The sequence below is a fragment of the Pinus tabuliformis genome, chromosome 7 (assembly GCF_031772625.1).
Source record: "Pinus tabuliformis cultivar Carrire ecotype Pingquan chromosome 7, CPIR1, whole genome shotgun sequence".
In the NCBI taxonomy this organism is placed as follows: domain Eukaryota; kingdom Viridiplantae; phylum Streptophyta; class Pinopsida; order Pinales; family Pinaceae; genus Pinus; species Pinus tabuliformis.
Window position 1 is genome coordinate 1,125,196,312 of NC_142293.1, and position 15,313 is coordinate 1,125,211,624.

A 15,313-nucleotide genomic window follows, 5' to 3' on the forward strand; every position below is an offset into this window, starting at 1 on the left:
CCATTCCATGACTCTTGTTCTTTAAACACAATATCTCTACTAATTATGGTCTTCTTGGTGACAGGGCTATACAATTTGTAAGCTTTTGATTGCTCACTATAACAAATAATTATGCATTTTTCACTTTTATCATTCAATTTGTCTCTTAGCTCCTTAGGCACATGTGCATAAGCCACACATCCAAACACTCTGATATGAGATACACTGCATGACATACATGCTCATGCTTCTTCTGGTACTCTTTTCATCACACTCTTTGTAGGAGATATGTTTATCACATAAACAACACATGCAACTGCTTCTGCCCAATACTCATTAGACAAGTTTCTTCCTTTCAACATGTTCCTTGCCATGTTCATAATTGTCTTGTTCTTTCTCTCTGTTACACCATTTTGTTGCGGTGTGTACCTGGTTGTAAACTTCCTTCTAATTCGATGTTGTTTGCAGTAATCATGGAATGCCTTTGAATCATATTATCCACCACAATATGACCTCAATACCTTTATCTGTCAATCACTTTGGTTCTCTACTAAGGCTTTGAATTCTTTGAACTTTGCAAAAGTTTCATACTTCTTCTTCAAGAAGTAAACCTGAGTCTTTCTGCTATAATCATCAATGAAAGTGAGGAAGTGAAAACTTCCACCAATCGATTGTGTCTTCATAGGTTCACATAAGTCTATATGAACCAACTCTAGTGGTTGCTTTGCTCTATATGCAACTCCTTTCGGAAAATTCTCACGGTGTTGCTTTCCCAAGATGAAACACTCACAAGTACTAGCAGGATCTTTGATGGGAGGTAACTCTCTAACCATCTATTTCAGGGTGCAACAATCTTAAACCAAAGAAGTGTAAGTTTCCAAACAAAAAGTGCCATAACTAGTAATCATTAGAACATGTAACTGTAAAAGAACTGACCTAATCACTGTAATTCATAACTAGAGGAAAGAGTATGTTTCTTGTCATCTGCACCTTTTCTATCTACTGTCTGCTTGGGGGATTATCATATATAACACACTCTTTCCCTTGAAAAGTAATTATGTATCCCTTTTGCATCAATTGACCAACACTTATCAGATTATGTTTGAGACCAGGGACATAATATACCTCCGATATTTTCTTTGGCTCCCCCTTCTTATTCATAATGTTGACCACTCATTTTCCATCTATATCCACAGTCTTGTTAGTCCCTGAATTTAGCTCTATCTTCGTAGATTGATCCAAATTTGCAACCGAATTATGGTTTCCTGTCATGTGGTTATTGCAACCACTGTCTAATAGCCATACATTATCAAAAGGTTGTTATGAAACCAACTCACAAAAAGATAGAAAATATAGATCAACGCCTTAGAATTCAGCCTCTTCGAGGGGGCAACCTCCTTTACATTACACAAATGAACAATTCTTGGATGATACAAATGACAAGACCTCCTTTCTATATATAGGAGTCTAAGGGGTCATAATATAATCAGAGCCGACATAACAATAATAATGTAAGGGCACAATAATAACAATATGGGGACTACATGGGCACAACAATATAATAAGGGGGTTGTACTAATAACAATAAGGGGTTACACTAGTAGTATAGGGTCCTAACATGCCCCTCTCCTTCAAAAAGTGGTGTCCTCAACGCTTGAGTAGTTCTTGATGCTTCTATCTAAAATTCTTGTCCTCCCACGTGGAATCTTCAGCGGGTAAGTTCTTTCACTTGATGAGATACTATGAAATTGATCGATTTCGTAGCTATCAGGTTCTTGTTTCTGTGACTGCTTCAGGCTCCAATATGATTTTTCCTTCCTCGTCAAGTTCTGGCAATATTGTTTGAACTGGGATCTTCTGCAACTTTTGAATGAGTGGCCACACTTCTTCATCCTTCTTCCATTCATCCCTTGATTCGTTTATCCAATATGGTTGGATAATAGAAATAACACAAAACAATGCTTCCACATCCTCATCCTTTCTTGAGAGTGCATCTACCACAACATTTTGCTTCCGTTTTTTGTATATGATTTCAAAGTCATAACCCAACATCTTCATGACCCATTTTTGTTTCTCTTCAGAGGATAATCTTTGTTCTAAAAAGCATTTAAGACTATCATGATCCGTTTTTACCTTGAAGTGTCTTCCCATTAGGTAGGGTCGCCATTTCTTAAGTGCATGTAGTATTGCCAACATTTCCTTCTCATAAATAGCTTTGTGTAAATACTTTCCTTTGATTGGATGACTTTCGAAAGCAATGGGTCTTTCATCTTGCATTAAAATAGCACCAATTTCAATTCCTGAAGCATCACATTCCACAATAAAGGTTTTTGTGAAGTTTGGTGTAGCTAAGACCGGTGCTTGGCACATTGCCTCTTTAAGATATTCGACGGCCTTTGTTGCATTCTTCAATAATATTGTTAGAGGTGTTGCTATTCTCCCATAATTCTTAACAAACTTGCGATAATACCTTGTCAACCTGAGAAATCCTTGCAGATGCTTTATGGATGTGAGGATTTTCCATTCCTTAATGGATTTAATTTTGCTAGGGTCTACCTTAACACCTTCATGAGATACAATATGACTCAGATATTCCACCTCTTGTACTCCAAAGAAACATTTGGAGCTTTTTGCATATAATTGTTTCTCCTCCAATAGTTTGAGCACCCTTTCAACATGTTGAACATGATCCTTCCAAGACTTGTTGTAGATTAGTATATCATCGAAAAATACTAGCACAAATTTTCTAAGGGTTTGAAAATGGAATTCATCAAACCTTGAAATGTAGAAGGTGCATTTGTAAGGCCAAAAGGCATGACAAAAAATTCATAATGACCATCATGAGTTCTAAATGTTGTTTTCAGAATGTCTTCAGTCTTCATTCTGATTTGATGATATCCTGAACAAAGATCCAACTTGGTGAAGTAAATTGACCCATGCAATTCATCCAATAATTCATCAATGATAGGAATGGGAAATTTATCTTTAATAGTGAGCTTTTTGAGCTCCCTATAATCCAGACACATGTGCCATGACCCATCCTTCTTGTGCATCAATACTACTGGAGCAGAGAAAGAACTTTGATTAGGTTGAATTATACCAGCCTCTAGCATTTCTGCAACCATACGTTCAATTTCACTCTTTTGGGCATAAGGATATCTGTAAGGCCTGATGTTTGGAGGAACACTTACTAGAATGAAATGAATAGAATTATCATGATCACGAATAGGTGGGAGGCCTTTGGGAGTCTCCAATACCTTGGAATGATTGTCTAAGACTTTTTGGAGATCTGGAGAAATAGATGATTTCGATGTGGGAACCTCTAGCAAACATAATTGTGCAATTACGCCTCATTTTTCTTTCTTTAGAAGCTTTGTCAATCCGTTAGAGCTGATTATCTTTCCCAGTTTCCCTGTGATACCCCTTAATTCAACTTCCTTTCCTTCGGAAGAAAATTTCATGAAAATTTCTTAAAAATTAAAATCTATTGTACCCAGGGATTGTAGCCATTAGACTCCTAGTACAACATCAACACCACTCATTGGAATGCAAAGCATTGGGATATTCAATACATATTCTCCCATGGATAACTTGATATTATGGCACTTTCGAGAGCAATTTATGGTTCCTCCACTGGCAACAATCACTTGACACTCTGGTGCTGGATATAGGAAGAAATTCAATTCCTTGTCTATCTTACAATGAATAAAATTATGCATACTACCCGAATCAATCAACACTATTACATTTTTCCTCTTGATATGTCCTTCTATCTTGATAGTTTGAGGAGTGGTAATTCCAGCCAATGCATTACAAGATATGGTCGGATTCATTTCTTCTTTCTTGATGTGATCTTTCACTTCTTGAACCTTTTTCTTCTTGATATATCCTTCTATCTTGAGAGTTTGAGAAGTGATAATTCTTTCCAATGCTTTACAAGATATGTTCGGATTCATTTCTTCTTTCTCTGGGGTTGGTTCATGGTGTATATCCTCTTCTTTTGATGTTTCTTGATCCTTTTCTTCCTCCTCTTTACAATCTATGTAAAACAATTTCTTCTCAGCACACTTATGACCTTTAGTGTATTTTATATCACAAATGTAACAAAGTCCTTTTTCTCTTTTTTCTTCCAATTGTTATCGTGTAAACCTTGTAGGTTGTGGAAGGTTAGAAGAAAAAACACTTCCATATTTATAGTTATGAGTGGTAAGATTCCTTGTTTCCATAATTTCGCTTTCAATTTTTCTTGCCAACTTGAATGCCTTCTCCAATGAATCAGGTTCCTAAAGACGAACCTCATGTTGAATGTTATCCTTTAAAGTCCCTATGAAGACATCAATCCTTTTCTTCTCTAGAATATCATTTACCCTTATATTCAATTTTTTGAAATCCTCAATGTGCTCTGCCATTGAACCCTTTTGTTTGAGATTTATCAATTGGCTAAAGAAGGTGTTACTCTTTGTATCCTCATAATGTGCTATCATTTCTTCCGTGAAAATTGACCAAGTGACAAGTGCTTTATGAAAACACAACCCTTTATACCATAAAAATTGATCCAGTTCTAAATATGAAGATGCAATACGTACCTTTTGTAACAGTTGCACCTCATGCAGATCAAAATATTGCTCCATCTGTAGTATCCAATTTACTAGATCCTTGCCATCAAAATTCCTCATATTGCCTTTTCTTGATTTTAGGAGCTCGATATTGAAACGTTTGTAACTCTGTAATTCCATATTTTGCAATTCTGAAATCGCGACCTGCAGTAGCCCTCTGCGTCCTCTTTCTAATGCCACCAGTCTGATCCAAATTGGATTCTCCAAGAAAGAGTTATGCACAATCTTCCAAGATGACCTAATTATATACCTTTTCAGAAGAGAGAACTTGTATGAAGTGCCACATGTCACTGTTTTGACCTTCGGATCTGAAAAATATAAATAGGAAACTAAAGTTTGTCCTCTTTTTGTAACTTCTTACGAAATTTCAATATGATGCTCCGAGAGAAAGTTATGACGATTTTCCCAAGGCCACTTGTTTAAGATGTAATTCGGGAGTCTACAACAATCCTAACTTCCTCAGATCATATATCCTAAAATATAGTGAGACAAGATTTGAAATTCGGACCCGAGGTTCAGACCGCTTTCTTCTCAAATGATTTTTTTTAGCTTCTGAAACTTCGTAGCCAACAAGTTATTACGAAACTTCCACAATGACTTGTTTTAGATGAAATTCTGGACCTTGCAAAAACCCTAACTTCCTCAGATCATATCGCCGAAAATATAGTGAGAAAATATCTGAAATTCGGACTCGAGGTTCAACGAGATTACCTCTCAAATCGGTTTTTTTTGTTAGCTTCTGAAACGTTGCAAAAAAAAGTTATAGTGAAAATGCCACGATGACCAGTTTGGAGTATCTAAACCCTAGAATCCAAAGCTTTGATACCAAATGTTATGAAACCAACTCACAAAAAGATAGAAAAGATAGATCAACGCCTTAGAATTTAGCCTCTTCGAGGGGGCAACCTCCTTTACATTACACAAATGAACAATTCTTGGATGATACAAATGACAAGACCTCCTTTCTATATATAAGAGTCTAAGGGGTCATAATATAATCAGAGTTGGCATAACAATAATAATGTAAGGGCACAATAATAACAATAGTGGGCTCTTATGGGGCACAATAATAACAATATGGGGACTACATGGGCACAACAATATAATAAGGGGGTTGTACTAATAACAATAAGGGGTTACACTAGTAGTATAGGGACCTAACAAAGGTTCATGCATGGTATGGAAAGTTAGGAACATGGAGTTAGTATTCTCTGTAGTGACATTAGCTCTCCAGTTTCCTTGATTAGCTATCCTCTTGTTGCAATCATGAGCATAGTGACCAAATTTATTGCAATAATGACATCCTATCTTTGATTTGTCAACTCTTTGATTATTGTTGAAGCTTTTGTTGTTGCTTTCACTTTCATATTCATGCTCTTCTCAACCATCTCTCTGAGCACCATGTCTTCTTCCTCTTCCTCTGCCTCTCAATCTACTTTTTCCTCGAACTTTGTCTCTTGAAATAGAAACCTGACTTTTAAAAACGGTCTCTAAGGTGGAATCCTTATTTCCGTCTATCCTTGCTTCATGGGATAGAAGTGATCCCATCAACTCATCAACTGTCAATGTTTCCAAATCCTTGACTTCTTCTATGGTTGCTACTATAACATCAAATTTGGTAGAAAAAGATCCGAGGACTTTCTCAGCCACCTTTTGATCTTCTATGTCATCACCATAAATTTTTAACTGATTTACGATGGTGAAGACCTAATTCATGAATGGATTTATGTCCTTTGCTTCCTTCATCTGCAAACTTTCAAAGTCTCTTCTAGTATTTTGCAACTTAACAATATTGAATTTGACCATACCTTTATAGCTTGTCACCAAAGTCTCCCATGTTGTCTTTGCTGAAGATGTGATCATAATTTTTTGGAACACTGCTTGGTCCACTCCTTGTTGGATAAGTTGTAACGCTTGTGCATTCTTATTTTTATCTTTCTTCCATTGTTCCCTCTCTGCATCACTAAGGGCTTGTTCTTCTACTTCATTCTTAGGTTTTGGAAACCCAAACTAGGCATGATCCCAAACATCATGAACCTTCAACGTGGTCTCCAATTTAATGGCCCACACATCATAATCTTCCCCTGTAAATAGAGGAAATTGTGGCTGGAAACTACATGAAGCCATCTTCAAAAAAATACCTTCTCCTCAACTAATAAAATCCTCTTTTGCTAGAAAAATTTATAAATCCTCTTAAATCTTCTTAAAAAAACCTTTATCAAAAACTCTTTTAAAAGAGCTTTCATAAAAAAAATTCACAAAACTTTTTAAATCACCAAACAAAAACTTTTATGTTGTTTTGTTTAACAAAGTCGCATAGCTAGTGTTCCCTACCCCTTAGTTAGATTATTGAACTTTGAAATTAGTAAATTAAATGTTTTTTAATGTATACAATTTCCTGCCACTTAGTATTATTATTATAATTATAATATTTACATCAAACAATATAAATGTTTTTTTAACCATTTTAATATTTACATTATTTAATATTCAATAATAATATTTATATTTTCTATTATTAATAATTAAATTACCTAGTATTATTCAATAATTATACTACTAATATATATATATATATATATATATATATATAAAAGGATTTGATATTTGATATTTCACAATATTTTACATTTAATAATATTTTATTATTTATAATGTTAAATATATTTAAATGATATTTATTCATATATATATTTGAGAACGGATATTCCACCGTTTTCATCTTTAAATATAATTAAAGATGAACACTGTGGAATATCCGAATTCAGTTTCTCAAAAACCACAACACAAAAATCTACAAACCATTATATATATATATTTATTTATTTATTTAAAATATAATTTTATTTACACACTATTTTATATAAAATAATATAAAATTTATTAAAATAACTATTTCAAACATAAATAATACATCTTATACATTAAAAAATATATATATATTCTATACATAATCTATATAATAATATATTTTAATGTACATAAAAAAATTATATATATGTTCTACATAATAATATAATAATAATATTAACATGACAAATTCTTAACTCCAAACTTTAAAAATATAAATAATTTTGCATATCTTCCTTGTCCCATCAAAATTTCAAACATAAACTCCACTTGATACATAGAGGTTGCCATTTGAAATGGGTCTTCCCCTTCTCACCAACATTCTTTAGTTCACTGTCACATTTTGAAAGCGTCAAACGTTGAGCAGGTCCGAAACTGTTTGTAGGTATTATACGGTCCGACACTGTTTGCAGGTTTTGTACACTTTTGGGTTGGTTTTGTTTATACGTATTGTACACTTTTGGGTAGGGTTTTTCCCAATTTGGTTCGTTCGACAGAGGAACTCCGGACAAAATGAGGGACAGCGAAGAAATGCAGTGCGGTCAGTACTTGGTAGCAAATTTATCTATGATTCCAAACGAATATGGACATGGGAAATCTGGCATTAGGTTCATGTTAGGTCACCGTACACTCCCCCATAAACATGGTTAGCCCATATCATATGTGGGCCTTTTCCATTTGCATCCGTGCATGTCTTGTTTCCTTCACAGCCGGCTGTTCTCGAAATGTCAAATCAGGCAGTTATTCCCCACCTTCCCAGCGCTGCAGCCTGCAGGAGGAAGTCTGAAAACATTTCTGAGTACAGGTCACATCGCAATGAACCGCAGAGACAGCTGCCTTTCAATTATGATCGGTATATGGTGGCCAAATGGTCAGTATTGTCATACCAGTGCTGTGAAATTATTGTAAAATAAGAGCTCAACTAATATAGTTGAGCAGAAAATACAAAAAAAATATTTCAAAAAATAAAAATGGAATATATTTTTATAAAATTAACAAATAGTCATTGTTGTCATGTTATTGAAATTATTGCAAAATAAAACCCTAATTAATAATTGAGTAAAAAATTATTTCAAAAAATAAAAAAATTATTTTTATAAAACCAATTTTAGACAAAGATTTTTAATTTTTGATCAAATAATTACTAATTAGGTTAGACTTTAAGCTTATGTGGTAGATTTTGGAAAAGTATGATCCAGATTATCCACAGTATTATGTTCAATATGTCCACATTTTAAACCCCAAAGGGGTCCATCATCAAAGCAAAAAATGATAGATTATGAATGATAGATTGATTGAGAGAAGAATCTTCCAACTAGAACAGATAAATAAACCTCAAGTATGATATATTCAAGTAGAAGCCGAATAATTTAATTCAAAAAACCTACTAATTTAAAGACTAAACTACATATACTATTCAATGTTCCATTATTTTTATTATTTTAAAATAATTTAATTTTGATTTATTTTATTTTAATTTTGATTTAATTAAATTTTTTATTATTTTTATTTTTTTAATTTAACCTGATAACTAATTAATTCTAATGAGGTAACAAATTGATAAAAGGGATAAGTTTATTTTATAAAGTAATAAGTTTATTTTGTTATAATTTGTTTTTAATTTTTATTTAGTATATAAATTTTATTTTAATTTTAATTTTATTACTTGTGTAACCTAGTTAATTATAATTAGTTTATTTTAATTTAATTTCAAATTTTTATTTTAACTTAATATGGATTATTAAATTATAATTTTTTATTTATATGTTTATATTTATATATATAAAATATAAGTCTAATTTATTTCTTTTTAATTGATTAATCCATTAAATACCTACCTAGAAAAGTAATGAATGATTTTGATATGATTAAGATTTTAATTCTATGATTTATATATTAATTTTAAGCCCTAAGTACCTAATTAACAAAGAAATAAATTTATAATTTTTATAATGTTAATTTTTAATATATTAGTTACTCAATTTACTAGTTAATACTCATCTATATTATCTTAAAATAATTATTTATTATTAAGATTTTATAATAAATAATATTATTTTATTGATAGATAATTTAACCCTAAGTACCTAACTAGTAGAGAAATAAATTATATATATATTAATTAATTTTTAATTTTTATATATAATGCTAATGTTAAAAATCTATTGTTACTAGAATTTTTTTTTTAACACTAAGACAGATGCTAATAATTAAGGGAACGAGGATGGGGAGGAAGATACCAGAGATACTACACCTCGAAAGATCTCGAGGGATTGATATGTCTAATCAGGGGTAGCCAGTTTCCACTAATCTCATTTCCATTGTCCCTGTTGAGATTATGAGGAAACTTCATAATTTCGATAGCCTCTCTGATTTTTCTCTTTTGATAATGATCCTCTCTTGCAATAATTTTGGCATCCTCCAAACACACATGATACTTGGTTTTGGATGAGTGTTCTGCAAGGGCCGATGTACGAGATCTCTCATTCTTAATATCAGCTCCGTGCTCTTTAAGTCTTGTTTTCAAAGATCATCCTGTTTCCCCAATATAACTCTTGCCGCACGAACAATCAATCTTATACACACCTTTAAGCTGTTGGTGATCTATGTTATCCTTAACTGACCTCATTTTCTATCTAATTGTTCCACATGTTGTAAATTGAGTGTTTATGTCCTTCTTTCTTAAAATTTTAGCGATTTTATCTGTAACCCCTTGAATGAATGGGAGGTACACTTTCCCACAATTTTTTTTCATGTTTTCTTGGGGACCCCTAGAGAGGACCTTTTCTTGTGCTCTTTTTATAGATTTCTTAATATTAAACTCCTTGTATCCTATATCTTTGAAAATAGAGGTTAAGTGTTTAATTTCTTCATTAAAGTGATCAGAGTCAGAAATTTTGAGAGACCTAACAACAAGAGTGTTTAAGACACCAAATTTTTACGATGGATGATGGTATGAGTCAGCATGTAGATATCTTTCCGTATGAGTTTTCTTCCTAAAGACCTGGTGTCCCAAAGTACCATCCTCTTTTCTACCAATTAGGACATCTAGAAAAAGAATTTTACCATTTTCTTATAGAGGTAAGATGATTAAAAAACCTTCACAGCTCAGCCTTGCCATGGGTCCATTTTAAGTTGGTGTCATCAACAAATCTTTTCCACCATGTCAGTTTCAATATTAAAGTACTCAAACCCACCTGGGTTTGCCTTCGAACCACTTGAATTAATGCTCCTCTTGAATTAATGCTCAAGTGCGAGGCATTTTTAATACCTCAGGGGGAAAAACCGACAGAGTAAAATTGCGCAATTTTTGTGATTAAATTGTCACTTTTTTTTGCACTACGAACTCTTCTTGTGCACATTTAACTCGTGCGACGATTTTGTGACGCAATTTAGAAAAAAAAAATTGTTGGTTTTTTTCCAGTTCATTTTTTTTTATTTTTATCACTGGCTTTGTAGGCTCCACATACCTTGTGATCCTTTCTCAGTTCTGATACCAATTTGTTGGAAAGGCAGAGCAGCTAAGACACAAAATAACACAAATAATTCACACACAATAACACGAGCTGCCGACTTTTTAATTGATAACACAAAACTTGATAATTACAATGAACCCGATGTGAATTATTTAAACTTTTTCTGAGTAGCCTAAAATGACTGAATATACAACCACACACTAAATTCAACTTTACCCAAAATAAGACTCACTGAAATTACTCTAAATTTATAATACTCTTTGCTATCTTTAATATTGAACGTTTAGCCATCGTAATGTGTCTACTTCACTAGCTTCAAAGGATGAGCCACAAGTAATTATGATGCGTTGCAACAATGACACAGTGAAGGATATATAATCATCCTAATAACACAGAAACTCTTATTTCCACCTCTATAGCATTATAAATGCCCTCTGACATGCGAGGGAAATAGCGCTCGCCCTCTCTCTCCACGCTACATTCATTTGTTCACGAGCTGTCACTCACCACGCTCCATTCATTTGTTCACGTGCTATCACTCAGAGGGCCAGCGCTATTTCCCTCACATGTCAGAAGACATTTATAATGCTATAGAGGTGGAAATAAGAGTTTCCTCCTAATAAGTACAAAAATCATAATAACGTTAAGCATAGATATGTTCAGGTTCTATAATATAATTCATACTGCGAAAGTCCATGTGACGTTATCTTCATCCAAATCGAGAGATATATTTTAGTGTTAACAATTTTTTTATTATCCTGCCGATGGCAGGTATAACGTGTTCAAAAAACCATTGAGCATCAATTAAGCTATGTTTTGACTAAATATTTTTAATCGATAAGGTTAACATTGTAAAAAAAAAATGATTTTTTTTTTTAAATCCATGTGACGTTATTTTCATCCAAATCGACAGATATAATTTAATGTTAACAATTTTTTATTATCCTGCCGATGGCAGGTATCACGTGTTCGAAAAACCATTGACCATCAATTACGCTGTGTTTTCACTAAATATTTAACGTTCACCGATAAGGTTAACATTATAAAAAAAATTGATTATTTTTTCAAGTCCATGTGACGTTATCTACATCCAAATCGACAGATATATTTTAGTGTTAACAATTTCTTTTATTATCATGCCGATGGCAGGTATCACGTGTTCGAAAAACCATTGACCATCAATTAAGCTGTGTTTTCACTAAATATTTAACGTTCATCGATAAGGTTAACATTATAAAACAAAATTGATTTTTTTTTTAATATCTTGTTGGTGGTTGATATAAGCAGCAGTTTCTCGATTTCTGCACCCACCTTGTTGTCCCTTCGCTTAACGAATCTATTAACAAGATATTGAAATGAAAAAATATTTATAGTGGTTACCTTGCCGAATACCCCGCTTAAATAGCATGAGGGTCGACCTTCTACTTAAGAATACATATACATATGTAAAAAGTTTCCATGTAAGAATACATATACATGTGTAAGAATACATATAATTATATAGAAGTAACTAGACATCACATTAAATATTAACTCCAATATATAATTATATAAAACTAACTAGATATTAAATTAAATATTTCACCACACAACCCGACCCGACTCGTGAGGTTATTCGCATCGTCGGTCTACTTATTCGAGGTTTGCCCAGTACCATGCGCAGTGTGGTGATTGCCTCATTGTTTACTGGAGAGTGAAATCATGACTTCCATCAGAGTACAGGCCGTCGCTCAAAGTGGTTTCCAATCGATTCCTTCCGACTTCGTTCGGCCTGTTTACGAGAGACCTGCTCGCGAAACATTTAAAGAATTCGAGATACCACTCATAGACTTGTCTTCTTTACAAGTCGATGAACTTCGTGAGAAAACGGTGGCAGAAATTGGAAGGGCGAGCGAGGAGTGGGGGATTTTCCAGGTGGTAAACCATGGAATACCCGACGAATTGGTCCAACGCTTGCAGGCTGCTGGCAGAGAATTCTTCGATCTCCCGCTGGAGGAAAAGGAGCCGTATGCCAATCTTGACGGCGTTACGGATGACCGATTTGAGGGGTATGGCACGAAGCTGAAATGCACGAGCGATGGGAGGCAGGGTTGGTCTGATTTCTATTTTCATATGGTGTGGCCTCCATCTCTCACAGATTTCAACAACTGGCCCAAGCACCCTCCCTTTTATAGGTATAACGCCCTACGTACTAATTTATTCTACATTTCTGTTTATGATCTCTCTCTCTAGACTCTCTATATATATATTGCATTTTGATGTGCAGAGAGGTAACTGAGGAATATGGAAGGCAAGTGTTGGGCGTGGTAGATAAGCTGCTGTCAGCCATTTCACTAAATCTTGGGTTGGAAGATTCCACAGTGAGAAAGGCTCTGGGAAGTGAGAATTTGGAACTGGAATTGAAGATCAACTATTACCCAGCGTGCCCTCAACCAGATATGGCGCTGGGACTGCTGCCTCATACGGACATGTCTGCTCTAACAGTGCTGAAGCCCAACGATGTGCCGGGGCTCCAGATATTGAGGAACAACGAGTGGGTGACTGCCAAGCACGTTCCTGACACGCTTATCATACACATTGGCGACCAACTACAGGTAACTGTTTGTTTAAACTAATTTCTAATAATAGATAAAGAATTAATTTTTTAAAAATTGATACGTTAAAATTTATATTACTAGAAATAATTGTATTAAAGCAGTGTGTATTTTTTTGGCAGACTTTGAGCAACGGTAGGTACAAGAGCGTATTGCACAGGACGTTGGTGAGCCAAGATAAAGTGAGGATGTCATGGCCCGTCTTCTGCAACCCTCCCCTTGATTTGGTGGTGGGCCCACTCCAACAGTCGATCGATGAAAACCATCCCCCACTGTTCGATGCGATGACGTACAGAGAATTCAGGCAACGCAAGAAAACGAAGGCAAACCAGAAAACATCTTAAAATCTTGTTATGGGAACTTGGTGTCTTTATAATATACTTCAACGTGCCCGTGTTAGTGCAGATGTAATAAACGTAATCAATTTGTGATGTGGTTTCTCGCTTCTTCGCTTTGTAAGTGTTAGTAGTCGACTGCTACTGTGGATATAATAGAAGCAATCACTTTGTTATATGATTTCTGCATAGTTAGCTGTGAAGGTGTTAGGTTAGAGTGTTTGTGGAATGTTATTACTGGACTTTTGGCAAATTTGGTTGACCATGTACACCCCTTGAAATAGTGGCTTCTATTTTAATTTTTTCTGTTAAACATAAAGCTCCCTCAAACCAACAATTGTGTACTTCATGAATTGTTTATATTCCTTTTTATAAGTTAATATTTGGTTGACCATGTACACCCCTTGAAATAGTAGTGTCTATTTTCATTATTTTCGTTTTTTTGTTAGACATAAACTTCCCTCAAACCAACCGTTGTGTACCTCATGAATTGTTTATATTCCTTTTTTTTTTTAAAGTTAATATATGACTGCTAAAATTTTTGTCATTGGTTCCAATATCCCACGGTTGAGTGGTAATATTTGTGTGAAATGGTAACGCGGAACAAAACAAATATGCGAATGTAAAGAGAGCAACCTAAATTTTGTGAGCAAGATTAGCAAAGATTACTATATTGTTTTTTTTTTTTTCAATGTTAGGACGGAAGTTGGACGAGTTAAATGGAAATTAATGATTTTACAAGTTAAAATTAATTAAATTATACATGGTGTCATGTCTTTATTTTCGTGGTAGTCTTTCAATCACACATAGGCCGGTGTAGTACCGCTACACTTTTTCTTTTTACCAATATTTAAATGTAAGGACTATGTTTAACCAAAATTTAGTCAATTATTTACTTTAAGTGTTATATCGCAGCAGAAATAAACTCTTTAATTAATCATAACTATCATTATAAATGCACAACAGAAAATCAACACATCATCATGTGGGAGTTGCCCATAAATTAGAGTCTGCCCAATATCAATGTAAAAATAATTTATGTAATTCAATTGTACATAAAACAATACAATTTGGTGCAGCCAACAAGCCTTGGCTTGCACACCTTTATTTTACAAAAATGTGGCTACAAAACCTCCAAGTTGTGCCACCGTACACGTTCACCCAAACTGTAGAACTACACTGGCACTATTGTGCCCACTGTTCACCGTTTCGGCCTTGTTGCACTCTAGGCACTCCTTCCCGCAGTCTGCCCGCACTACCCAACACTTCGGCGCCTTGCCACGCCCACCGTTCAACCGTGAACACAATGTTGCCACCCACGCTCTATTTAGAAGTGACACGGTGTGTTGGCCTACTGTAGCGACCTAGGGTCACTGGGTTGCCTGCGCCCAACACTTCGTCGCAACTCATGTTCTGCCGGTTTGCAACACTGCATAACTTCCCAACCGAAACGTCGTCATGTA

The 15,313-nt window shown here is 34.3% G+C and overlaps 1 protein-coding gene across 1 annotated transcript; it reads left to right on the forward strand.

Moving 5' to 3' along the window:
* Positions 1-12,554: 12,554 nt before the first annotated feature.
* On the forward strand, positions 12,555-14,130 carry LOC149251469 (flavonol synthase/flavanone 3-hydroxylase-like). The gene is made up of 3 exons (XM_089456533.1): positions 12,555-13,095; positions 13,188-13,515; positions 13,638-14,130. The coding sequence occupies exons 1-3, from the start codon at positions 12,623-12,625 to the stop codon at positions 13,857-13,859; spliced, it is 1,023 nt and encodes a 340-aa protein (XP_089312659.1). The 5' UTR covers positions 12,555-12,622; the 3' UTR covers positions 13,860-14,130.
* Positions 14,131-15,313: the final 1,183 nt, after the last annotated feature.

Excerpts from the sequence above, each read along its gene's own strand:
- LOC149251469 (XM_089456533.1), top strand. The coding sequence starts at position 12,623 with ATGACTTCCATCAGAGTACAGGCCGTCGCTCAAAGTGGTTTCCAATCG. Across the intron at positions 13,096-13,187 it reads AAGCACCCTCCCTTTTATAG|AGAGGTAACTGAGGAATATG; the intron begins GTATAACGCCCT and ends TTTGATGTGCAG. Across the intron at positions 13,516-13,637 it reads ACATTGGCGACCAACTACAG|ACTTTGAGCAACGGTAGGTA; the intron begins GTAACTGTTTGT and ends TTTTTTTGGCAG.